Source organism: Necator americanus, chromosome X, assembly GCF_031761385.1.
Source record: "Necator americanus strain Aroian chromosome X, whole genome shotgun sequence".
NCBI classification, from domain to species: Eukaryota; Metazoa; Nematoda; class Chromadorea; order Rhabditida; family Ancylostomatidae; genus Necator; species Necator americanus.
The window spans coordinates 16,735,730-16,748,610 of NC_087376.1; the positions used below are offsets into that span (position 1 = coordinate 16,735,730).

Here is a 12,881-nt window from a genome sequence, read left to right on the forward strand (position 1 = left end):
CGCAGAAGATCGAAAAAGTTGGGCAGAGCTGTGTTCAAGGGCGGCACACCTCGGCGAAGATGCGGGTAATCGCGTCAGGCGATGACATCAACCCGCCGATTAAGTCAGGTAAGTAAGCCAGGTGTAGAAATGTGAGTGGAAGTGTTTACTATCATTTGTTATTATTTGTTCTGAATTATGAGATGGGAACCACCAATTCATATCTGAAAATTCAAGAAATGCTTTGAGGAAATGACCCACTGTCACATTACATTTCTTTCTTTTCTCTTGCTTTCTATTTCTTTCTACAAGCCTAGGTAAAGCTGCCATCATACGCCTAGAAAGGCGCGACTTATGCCTCACAGACATGGCACATAGTACCTAAAGACGTATCTCACAGACACAGAGGTTTCTCTGTTCGCCACTAACACGCGTATAAAAAATAAAAAGTAGAAAGGGGTTCAAAGATTATAAACAAAGTAATAAGGTCGCTGTACATGCAATTGTTGCAGTTGGAAGTTGGACATTGAACTCGTTCAGAGACATTGTAATGAACACATAGTTTTGCAGTGCGAATTTATATAGGACAGATAGAGCGTGAATGTGTGAATTATGGGACGTGTGAAAAATATGCATGTTAGTGTTTTTTCGGCCGCGTGTTTTTGTTGTAATCCTTATCTGTGTGGACTTCGTCAAATTAGGTCAATGTTGGTCACGCTTAGCGATATAATATATCAGCATATCACCCTTTGGTATGCTTCTGATCACATATCCTTTGGCTAGAATGATTTACTTATTCTCCTCGTTTTCCGATAATATGTGCTCAGTTTGCCATATTCATATATCAGAATTTGTTGTGTCAATTCGCTTTTCACTTCTTCCGCTTCCAAATTCGCAGTTTCCGAGGGGTGTAGGCGATGCAAGGTGCACGGCGCTGAAGGCAGGTCTGCAGCGGTCAGCCGATTTTCGCGCGCATCTTTTGTCCCGCACCCTTGCACAGAGAGATTGAGAAGTTTTCTACCAATGCTTCTTTAAAAAAAAACGAAAGAAGAGTTTGTTAGAAGAGAAACAATTTTAATTTAGTGGTAGGATTCTATTGGAAATGACCCTGCTTCAAATTTTCATTGATCGCTGAAAGCAGCAAGCGAGCACCGGAAGTCTAAAGTTCGGCCTTAGCCTAACATTCAGAATGCTATGTAATAACGGGCTCAGTTTGTCGTGTGTGTGTGTGTGTGTTGTGTTGTGTCGTGTCGTGTCGTGTCGTGTCGTGTCGTGTCGTGTCATGAACAACCAGAAAACGATAAAATGGGCTTTAATTGTTTTCAGCGATCAGTAAAAATTTGAAGCAGGACTATTTCCTATAAATTCCTACCAATGAATTGAAATTGTTTCTCTTCTAACAAAGTCTTTCTTCTTTCGCCTTTTTAAGCAAATATTGATAGAAAATTTCGTAGTGTTTCTGTGTAGTCCTCTTAGTAAACGTGTGCTAAATTTATAGAATATTCAAACCTGATTTTACATTAACGTTTCTCCATTTTTTTTAACCAGAATTTTTACTAGAAACATTTTCGAAGTATTACTTGAAGTTTACTCGTCTTCCTTCCCAGCGATTAACATAAAAGTTTAGCCGACGTGAAACGCGTGAACATCCTCATTATACTGATAAAGATGAGGATCCTATGTCAGATCACGTAGAACGTTAGTTACTATTTAGGCAGCTGTCTGCATGCATGCATTCAATTTTTGAAGATCTGACAAAGATTATAAGAGGAGTAGACTTACGGAGGTGTCCACTAAATGAGCGCAATAATTCCAAACGGTTTTGTCAAAGAATAAACGAGACAGCAACAACGAGCATTCGTACCGTTCTGCCTTAAGAACGGTACGAATGCTCGTTGTTGCTGTCTCGTTTATTCTTTGACAAAACCGTTTGGAATTATTGCGCTCATTTAGTGGACCAACAATCCAATTTCTGGCCTAGTTGCATCAACTGGACCAGGTGGGATCCGAGTCACTCCATTTTGTTGCTTTTTGATGCCGTCACCAATTCGACACCGTGGAACCGTCTCACTGCTTCCTAGAATTTGGTTACAGTTCGTTTTAGAGTTTCCTTCATATACATACATATGCATATACATACACTCATACATACATATGCATGCATTAAATGCATATACATACGTATACATACATAGACGGGCTGGTTCTTTCACGTGCTTGTGTGTATAACGAAACACACACAAAATCCCAAAAATCAGTGAGATGGTCACACAATGAATTGATGCGCCAGCGAAGGAAAGCGATAAAATGAGGTAACTCGGGTCCGGCTTCGTCGAACTGGTGCGACGACGGCAGAAATTGGAATCGGGATTATTGTGCACCAGCATCGCGCAATTGTCTCATGCAGATTTGTCGAATAGTAAGACTAATGTAAACCACAGCATTGACGTGCAAACTGTAAGTGCTGTTCTTTAGCTCTGTGTACTCCTCCGCATGTCTATTCTGCTGCACGTTTGTCTCATCCATTGCTCAAAAACTGGAAACACGCATGCCAGTGGCTGCTTAAGTGGTAGCTAACAGTTAACGTGATCTGATGTGTCCTGTAAAGAGAGGATATATGCGCATGTATGTGCTCATATGTATCTTTTCATTTATAAGAGATAGTATTTCACCTGGTAGTGACAGAATCAAGTCTAAACATCTGAACAACCTGTTTGCCGTCCTTATCAACACACTAGGCAGGCTATTTACTCATTATCTGTCGGAAGGCAAGATTCCTAATCAATTGAATACCAGCAGGATCATGCTGCTGGATAGGAAGGGAGATCTATGTAAGATCGGCAGCTATCGCCAAGTTGCTTATTGTCTGTTACCTACATGACTTCACAAGAATAAATCTAAACAAGACTGAAAGACAGCCATACAACAAGCAGGATCCTGAAGGGTTCAGCTCGATTGAACACATACACACTGTTTCAAAACTCATAGAACTATTGCGAGAGTAAGAGATGCATTTGTGTCTCACTTCCATGTGAAGAAGGCCATCGATTCAGCGCAACCTGAGGCGGCCATGGGATCTTGGAAAGCCGAGGCTAGGTACACAAAGTTACTTTGTGGGGTGTACAGCAACTTTAAGCACTTTGAAAGAGTGATCCTGAACAGTATGGTAAGAACATTAGGCACAATCTCTCCCAGAATCAATCCATGTGAGCAGTGTTTCGAAAAGGATTCGGCACGATTGACTGCTTCCACACTATTTCGAAACTCATCGAGGTATCGCGAGAATACAAATACTTACAATACAAGTTCACGACCAAAATTCCCCCATTCTACAAAAAAGTCAGAATCGACGTAAAGATAGGGGTTTGGTTGAGTTACACAATCTCCGCAAGCCGAGAAGAGCGACGGAATCGTGCTGCCGTTCGTCTTCTCCACGACAAAATGCGGCCGCATGTCGCTTCGGCTAGCTTGAGGCTTGGAATGGGAAACAGCCCACTTTCTGTCTTATTTCTCAGACATTGCCCCATTAGAATACTACTTGTTCCGAGCCCTTTCCTTTCCGAGCAAAACTGTTCAATTCTTCACTGACCTGACATCCGCCATTGAGTTTTTCTCTGTGTCTCAGGCCTCAGTGAATACATCGACCGATGACTATCAATATATATATATATACATATGCATATATATATATATATATATATTTATATATTTTTGCATACTTAGTTGAACTGCCCAGGCCAGCTAGGTGCGCCGTCCGAGGACTTTTCGCTGGGAGCGGTTATGGGTAACTGCACTCGCTGATCATTATCTGCTATTAATATCGCATGTGCATGTATGAGACTGCGTTTTTCTAGCTTTTTTTAAAAACCATACCCGTGCAGTAACATCCTTCTCGTGCATACAGGTGACGTGACAACAGCGAATGAAATGACAGTCATCAAATATTCTGTAGTTGGAACTATTACCTAGCAAACGTAATGATAATGTTGAAGGTAATTGATGGGAAGCCGATGCTGAGCAATACAGGCACACAGTTGCTGGCTGATTTTGTATCAGGAGCTGTACTTGGCGCTTCAATATCAACCGTCTTCTTTCCATTGAATGTTGTCAAGAATCATATGCAAAGCAAGGTGAGGTGAACGGATACTCCTACTTGTATTTTTGTTCTCCTTGCTTCTGTAATGTCTTTCTAGGTGGGTGTGGCATACGAGAATCCATTCATTGTTTTTTCTGAAGTGTGGCAAGAGCGAGAGAAGTCAATACGCGGGCTTTATCTTGGGGTAAGGCATGTTATGTAAATCTTCAAGAAAAGTTGCTTTACTATGTCTAAAATGAATGCTCACAAAAAACTATTGTTTGGAATTTTCTCCACTTTCTTATGAGCTGAGCACTGGGTTTTCCACATCTTAAAGTGAGAAGTCTGTGTTGCTTAAAGGCATCACCCCACGAATCTGTAGTGGTACGGATTTCCGGTAGAGTATTCGTATACGGGATAGTAGATTATGGAGAGGGGGTAATTCCGTCCATTTCTTCCTAATTGCCGTAAAAAACGGCCCGGAATATACGGCTTCGAGCGTTCCGGCGTACTATTTCCTACAAGGAATTCGACTGGAGCGCGCCAGCCTTGTGCGGCGCCGAATCTTCCGGACCGTTTTTTTACGGCAATTGGGAAGAAATGGACGGAATCGCACTCTTCTTCATAATCTACTATCCCGTATACGAATGCTCCACCTAAAATCCGTACCACCTCAGATTCGTGGGGTGATGCCTTTAATTTTTTCCATATCCCAGAAACTCTCAATTTCTTAAATTTCTTAACCCTGGTCTTTGCTAACTTTCCAAGGGAATAAACAGCGAACATTTCAAGCTCTTTGTGCTCTTAAAGCCATCGGAGAACGGTAAAGAGGGTCCCGGCGGATTCTCCGCGAATGCCTCTGAGACATAACGTGCCCAGTGGATATACCGACGGATACGCGAGCATACCTCGAAGAGGTCACGCTCCAGTAGTTCATGAAGACGCAGACAACCTTCTTAGATGTTTTTCTAGCCACAGACACGCAAAAAACTGCGGAGTTACAAGAAAATATGCAAAGAAGAGTGGTATGAGCTGTCGAAATTACCGAATAAGTCAAAGAATAATAGTGCTAGATAGAATTACATGGGATTTTGTATGGTGTTCTAATAAAGAACGGCAGTGAGTTTGTCTTTATATCACCTTCAGAAAGTCTAGAAATCTTACGAAATTTGAACTCTTTTTCCTGTAAGCTCCAAGAAGTCAGAGATACAGAAGGTTCCTCTGCCCAGAAATAAATTAGGCTACAAAAATGCTTGGGAGTTACAGGATAACGTTAATTCTCATTACTTTTGAGAGCTGGAATGTTCCGTTTTAACGAAAATTTTTATGCACGTAATTTGAAGCTATTAGATACATCCTTAACTTAAACTTCACGTGAGGATTTCTCTTGCTTCTGGTACGATTACTAAATTGAGATCACTTCACGTCACAAAATTGCAGTGAATGTGTATGATTCTCTAAAACAATTTAGTGGATAGTGAATTATATCCTAGCCGGTGATGCAGCGTATGATTAGCGGTAGGTAAGCAAAGTCACCTATTTAGGTGCTAACGAAAGTGAATTTCTTTAGGACACGCACCATCGCTAATTGCTCTGACGAGGCATGACCGGGGCATGCTCGAAATTCCGCCGGGACCCTCTTTACACGCACCCAAAGCCATCACCCCACGATTCAGAGGTGGTACGGGTTCCAGCCGGGTAATGCCTAAACGGGGTCGTGAATTGTGGGGAAGAGGGTGAGGGCGTTCATGTCTCCCTGCATCAGGGCAAACGGACGATCCCGGAACGCTGTTCCTTACGACGGCTTCTGTCGCTATGCGCAACCATAGCGCCCGCCTGCGATTCGTCCGACTGGGTTTTCGACAAATCGCAGGCGAGGGGCGCAATGGTGGCGCGCTGTAATAGAGGACGTCGTAAGAAACAGCGTTCCGGATCCTCTGTTTACACTGATACAGGGAGAGATGAACGGAATCATCCTCTTCCCCACAATGTACGACCCATAGGCATCATATAGGCATTACTCGGCTGAAAGTCTAGTTCTGAAGTAATGCGGGTTCCATCCTAATTAGTATTAGCGGAGCGATTCTACTACAGGGATGTCCGCTAATATCACGGCAACGCGGCTACTGAAGTAAGCACAACGATTTAAGTTCATTTCCTCTTTTTTGTTTCCGAGTGGAATACCTTGGGGAATGATGACTTGTTCTGGATGAGGCATTTGAGAGGATGCGTTGTAAAGGTCCTGACTTTCCAGGCTCTGACGAAGGCGACAACCCCGATACGTTAGCGGTAATAAAGACAGTTAACAATCTTGACTTTTGCTTCTAATTGGCAGTTGAATAGTTGCAGTCATTATAACAAGATTCAAGGAAGGTCGAACTTTTTACCGTTTTGGATGATTTATTTATAACAGTTTTTTTTTTTGGTTGCTGCAGTTAAACAAGTTTCTAGTGTCCGCTGAATGCGTTTCTCTTGTGGTCTGTATTGCCTACAATACTGGGAATTGTTCTAGGCTATAGCTTTTAAGAGTCCACTCTTGGAAAGATGTAATAATTAAAAGGAGTTGGAAGGGATGTCATTATTCAGTTATCAGTGATTATCAGTGACAGTTATGCCACTATTTTAAACCTGTGATAACCATGGTGACAATAAAGTACTGTAACTATCCTAAAACATGTGAGTACATAAGCTGCAGCAGTTAACGCTCTGTTCTTGTTTTATGTGTGCTCTCTCTTTTTTCATCTCTGCTTGCATCTATTCGGCGAGTCTCAGTGGCAACTATATGCGCAGAATCTTCACATATTTTCTTTCAAAATTCGTGGTATTCCCCGAGTTACTCCTCTTACGATTTGATCTATTGATGTTGAGAGTCAGTTCTCGATAGAGTTTCACTTCTCAAAACCAGAATTAAGGTGAACGTGACTGTGCCTTGCAAGAGACCTAACTTAATCTGCAAACACACCTAACCTAATGATTCTTAGAACAGGAAAGTCTACCGCAACTGTTTCAAATTCGCAACCAATTATGTGTGCTGCAAATTAGAGTATTGAAGTTCTTCACTCTTAATACGCATACCAAGGAACACCAATGTGTCTGCTTGCTGAATAGTGTCATTTTTAGAACGGATATAGTAATTTCAGCTTCAAGAGATCCTCTAATTACTCATCGCTGAATTACTTACGATGAGATCAGCATTGCCTACGGCAGTGAGAATTTTTTTAGGCAATAGCTGTCGGAGATCGGTCCTCGAAAAGATGTAGGAATGCGTTAGAAGAGAAGCGATTGTTGTTCCTTCATCAAAGGTTGTCATTTCTTCTCAAAATAACCATGAGGGCAACATCATACTGCAATCGATTTTGAATTTCCCAAAATCTAAGACGACGCAAAACGTTTTGTTCACGTGCATCGCATCCTTGGTGAAGCCGTGCACAGCCTCCCTCCACAAAGTGTGACAAGCTTCTTGTTTCTTCATGGGTTTTCACCTCTTTTTCGTAAAATAGTCCATAATGAGATTTTTTAATTCCCTTTTTTATTGGTTTTATTGTAAAGTTTTATTGTTAGAGAGCTTCTAAGATTTTAGCTTGCAGCGATTGAATTTCTTCTCTATTTCTTTGTTTAGCTGTGTATGATTAACTTTTTTTGTACTTATAGACGTGGTGAATCCTCGCCTCAGGAGACCGCCAACTGTGCATAATAACTCGAAAAGTTTGGATGAAATTCAATTTATACAAATCCGCTGTTTGAGAGGAGATGTCCTTGCATAAGAAGAAACTATTAAACTAGTGAAAAAGGTTTTCTTAGTTTCATGACTATAGAAGATGCCAACTGTGCAGAAATACACAGAAAAACGAAACAGAGATGAAAGAAAGATGAGAGGAAGAAATGAAAGATGCTAACTAAGATCAAAGAGGTGCCCTAAAAGAAAACAAGGGGCAAAACTAATGGGAAAGGATCTTGCTCAGACAGTGTTATCCTACCCACAAGGTATTATGCCAAAAAAGAAGGAAACTATGAAAATGAGAAGAAAATACCTCTGAGAAGTTTGTCGCGCTCTGTGGAGAGGGACCGTGCACGCTTTTACCGAGAACGCAACGCAATTCACCGATAAACAAGTTTTACGCTGACACTGCAGTGGATGAAAATAAACTCAATCTGTTTTTCGTGCTGGGGTGCGGGATAAAAGGTACCCGTGAAAACTGGCCGACTGCTGCTAATCTGCCTTCGGCTCCGCGCGTCCGTGTAATTACGGCTGCCGTTCCGCCAGCTAGACATCCAGGACCGTCTGAGATCACCTAGTCCCCGCCCCCTACTGCCCTCTAACCAATGCCGCGCGCGGCGTTTGTGCCGCGACAGAGCGTTGCATACTGCGAATTTGGAAGGAAGAGGAGTGAAAAACGAATTCACGCAGCAAGTTCTGATGTACGAATATAGTAAACCGAGCGTGTATTATCGGCAATTAAAGAGAAAAAGTAGATACTTCTATCCAATTAAAAGATATATCATCAGAGGCATATCATAGAGTATCATTGTCGATTGATAAGAATGATACGCGTGATCTACATTGACCTCACTTGAGCAACTTCACACAAATAAAGATTATCTCGAAGAGATGCTGCAGGGAAAAGAGTAACATGCATGTATTTCTACGGATCTCATAATTTCACACATTCCACGCACTGACTGTCCTACATAAACTTGCGGTACCTATGTATGTGTTTGTCACGATGCCATTCAACAAATTCATGTTCAACTTGAGCTTGAAACCTTCAACACTTGAAAACTGAAAACTTGTAAGTGGACCTGGCTGCGGAAGAAATCTGAGTGGGAGTCGTGGATGACTTTCTCCAACATTCTTCTCGATGCTGTAGTTGTTACATCTGGGTTTCGGAGGGCGCTAATTTTTTTTTGTAGGATTGGCGAGGTTTCCGGAGCTAATTGCGAATTCTGCGGCTCTTCCGTTCCAATTGTCTTTGATCCTCCTTTAGCAAGCCTCGCGAGTTCGGACGTGAGTTTCTGGTTGTCATATTGATCCACGCCGGCGTATTAGCTCGAGTTTCTGAATGCGAACCTCTCTTGGTGGTTTCAAAACTCTTGGAAAAAACCCGTGGACTCCTGAAGGTGTCTAACAAGCCGATCATATTCCTTGTCGATGTTTTCCATTCTGGTATCCTCCCAAGAGTCAGCTGGCGAGGTCAAGATGTCCCAGTCAATGTTGGTTCTGGGATTTCGCTCTCTGAACTTCGCAGCTTTCTCTCCTTTCCATGTGAAGGAAATTCTCCCCTGGAGTAGCCGATGATCCGATCCCGTGTATTCACGATGACGTGGTCATTTCCATAACAGTACTCTCCACCGAATGGCTTCCATGTCCAGCATAGAGAGGAGGGCTTTAGAATTGCAAATTCCTTTTTGGGTGGTCATAGTCGACATGATAAACTCAGAAAATCCCTTCACCGTAACTTAGTGTTGGAGCGTAAGCACCGAAGATATTCAAAGCGTTCAATGGTGTTGAACCACAGCTCCTCATCCATAAAGCCCGATTACTGTAACGATTTGTTCGAAAAAGTTTGTCTTCATTGCCGTACTCGTGGTGAAGAGGATACCGACTCCGCTAACTCCTCTATCTGTCGCATGTTCCTAAGAACAGTTCTTGTTATAGACGGCATTCACTGGGTGGCGCCATCTCGTCGCCCATCCCGACGACGTCGTACTTAATCTTCCTGGTTGGTTCCTAATTTTCAAAGGCCGTCTTCGTTTCGCAAACATACGTGCGTTGCATATAGTCATAAATGTCCTTTTCCGTTTCGGAAGCCTAGGTGACCCCTGCAACTCCGTCCTCCATGGCGCTGTCGTATCAGGCATTTCTCCAAAGTCACGAGACTCTTTCTTGTTACTGTTACGCCCGTTTAATTTTAGATTTCATCAGCAGGTTCCAAGCCGCTGGTCACACGGGTTTTGCGGGAGGATGTCGCTTCCTCTTGAATGGACCAAAGGAGCTTATTGGTTGTAGGCGACTCTAAACCGCCGCCCTTGCACCTTTAAGTCGCTTGATTGCAGGCCACCTGGGAACGTGTGACGTAGCCCTGCGACTTGGTAATGGTGTATCAAAATTATCTGTAGGCTGGATTTCAGGACGCAGCTTTGATAAATATCGGCAGAAGGTGCAGAGTAAAAATGTAGTGTCAGATAATTCTTACACAGGCTGGATGCTTTTTTCCAAAGAATTGACCTAAGTTTGACTTATGAGTAATACCTCAAATTTCAGAAATCAAGTAAATGCGGTTTTCGTTCAACAGCGACGTTATATTCGTATCAGTTAGTCATTTAACACCTTTTAGCAAGTTATGAGAAGATTGTGAGGCATCACGCGAAGTGCAGTGATTACTGTCCAACCACATTAGCTGTGAAGAATGAACGCGATTTTTGACATGGGTTCCAGCTAAGTTGTTTTTACTGCTAAAAGCAATGCACAGCGAAATTTCGTCTTCAAAGACGTCTCCAAAAATCGATGATTGCTCATTTTCAGTGGAGCGTTTTCCTGAAAATTTTTTAAGGATACGTCAATGTTTCATCCTGACCGCTCATTGCTCATCATTCCCCACCTCCCCTGAATATTACCTCAGCTAGGATTAGTTTGGAATGACCTACAGTTGATACTGTCTGCGTAGCGATTGCAAGTTAGAGGTGTAAGAACGGTGTGAAAATGCTCACTGCTTGAAACCCTTTACTCAACGGAGTCAAACCACCTCCATTCGTACATTGAAATCCCTTCAAAACCAGATGTTGTGTAGTGTTGCATGGCTAAATTATCGAGGTTGTGAAGATTATGATAGTTTATATCCCAAATGATTATTTCTATTTGAGCCCAAATATGCATTCAGAGATGGTGTGCTTAGAGAATGCTCATTATTTTTGCGACATTCTGGTACGTTTTTAATTCTATAACACTATTGCTCAGGTTCATCTTAATTTCACTCGATCGTTGCTGGCGTGGGGTATAATAAACACAGTTTATGAAATGCTCCGCCGAACTTTCAAGCCTCATGAAGACGATATCAGATAGTGCCTTTTCTGCATTTTTTTCACCGCATTATTGCACTGCTATTTGAATGATGGAGATCTGTGGGATTTTCTGTGATGCACCTTTACATAGGAAAATTCTCTCTTTTTTCTTTCAAGGGAATACCTGCGTTTAAATTGATCAACCTCGTCTTTCACAGAACTTTTTTACCTCAGAAAGTTTCGTATTCATTGCAACTTATTTTTTGATGTATGCGATACGTTTGATGCCGTAAGGCAGACGTTTCTTTCACGTTTTGCATTGTTGCGTTAAAGCTCTATTGTAGTAACATACGCAGCATTGTTTCTTATACAGTCGCCACCCGACGGGTTCTATCGGGAGTTTCGCTGTTCTGATAGGCTCCTCAGAGAACTACGTTGAGGGTATTGGACGGCGGTCGCATGTAATATCTAACGTTAGTTGCCCAAGTCACAGCGTGTCAGTTGTTGTTTTATGTGCTGTTCCATTTTAGGTTGTTATGAGTTGGTTTTTTTTCTTTTTCAACTATGGTTCAAAATGTTTCTTTCATTATTATATTCTTGACAACCGATTTGTTGATGTTGTGTTTTTTCTGCTGTGAACTCTAGTCAGATACGTTATGTGCTTTTCTAAGAGACTATAGAACACGAATTTGATAAAACAGTGGATCATGGGAAGAACACGAGTTTGATGAAAATGTGGAACATTTGAAGAACACGAATTCTTTTTTTACTGGTCTGAGAGGGCCTAGAAGCTAGAAGGGGGCACAGTTACATTTCAGTCATGTTCATCCTACAACATCAAGGGCTTTGGATGTTCATAGCCTACCGGAAAAAGCTAGAGAAAGGGTTGTATGTTGCGGTATCCGAGGTTGTTCCGCTGTTTTCTCCTTAATTATAGTAAGAAATGACGTGGGAGACGCAGACACCACTTTTTACGACGACTTCAGTTGCAGCGCGCCACTCTTGGGCAAGCGCCTCATTCAAGTCGAAGATCAGTGATTTCTTCACACTAGCCTATTCAAGTGAAACCAGTGAATAGGGTGCTGAGGGGAGCAGAACATGTTCATAGCGGAGCATTGTAAGGTACCCCGTAGGAACTAAAGCGGTTTCCACGCTGTTTTTACTACAATTAGGAAGGAATGAGCGGATCCATCCCGGATCCCTCAATCTACAACCTCACCTCTACCTTTTTCCGTGGATTCGCTCTTCGCGTCAGGCTTCCGGTATGCTGCATTCAATGTGTGGGTACAGTCTTCGTACATCACACGGGAGAGAATTCGAGTTAGAGTGTGAGATAAGATTTACGAGACAACATGTGAACGAGAGGGTGGAATATTTCCAACGTTGCTTTAGTGAGCGGTGATGAGGAGCGGCGCGGCAATGTGATATAGAACATTGCCCCGGGGCAGTGGTCGTATTTCTCATTTTGTACTGTATAGAACTGAACGAAAGTTGAGCGTTATAGGTAGTCGAAGATGCTGATTATGGATATGCGCATTGCGCAGACGAAATCTTCCTCTATCTTTCCATTTCACTTTTTTCCGCTCATCTATCACTTAGGGTATGCAGAATGTCTAGGAAACAATGAGGATATTCGATTGCTGATATCATTATATCGTCGAAAGTGCCTTCAGACAGCTATTCAGATTATTGATACTGACTTATATTTGCTATATAGACAGTGGAAGCAACTGTTTTTCTTCACGTACATAGGTCATAATTTTAATGTGTGCCGAGAACCTTTCTAAGCTAATGCATATATTTTCTCACATGCCTCAAGAAACTTTTA

General features: G+C 42.2%; 1 protein-coding gene across 3 annotated transcripts; it reads left to right on the plus strand.

Moving 5' to 3' along the window:
* Positions 1–81: 81 nt before the first annotated feature.
* On the plus strand, positions 82–11,114 carry RB195_023614 (uncharacterized protein; the record flags this gene model as incomplete). Of its 3 annotated transcripts, XM_064211107.1 has the most annotated exons (4): positions 82–108; positions 3,972–4,109; positions 4,173–4,259; positions 6,309–6,341. In XM_064211107.1, the coding sequence occupies 4 exons, from the start codon at positions 82–84 to the stop codon at positions 6,339–6,341; spliced, it is 285 nt and encodes a 94-aa protein (XP_064066988.1). The 3 variants fall into 3 exon arrangements, with proteins under 3 accessions (XP_064066988.1, XP_064066989.1, XP_064066990.1); XM_064211109.1 differs by lacking the exons at positions 82–108; positions 6,309–6,341 and adding an exon at positions 11,010–11,114 and having other exon boundaries at positions 3,957–4,109; XM_064211108.1 differs by lacking the exon at positions 82–108 and having other exon boundaries at positions 3,957–4,109.
* Between the last annotated feature and the right edge of the window lie 1,767 nt (positions 11,115–12,881).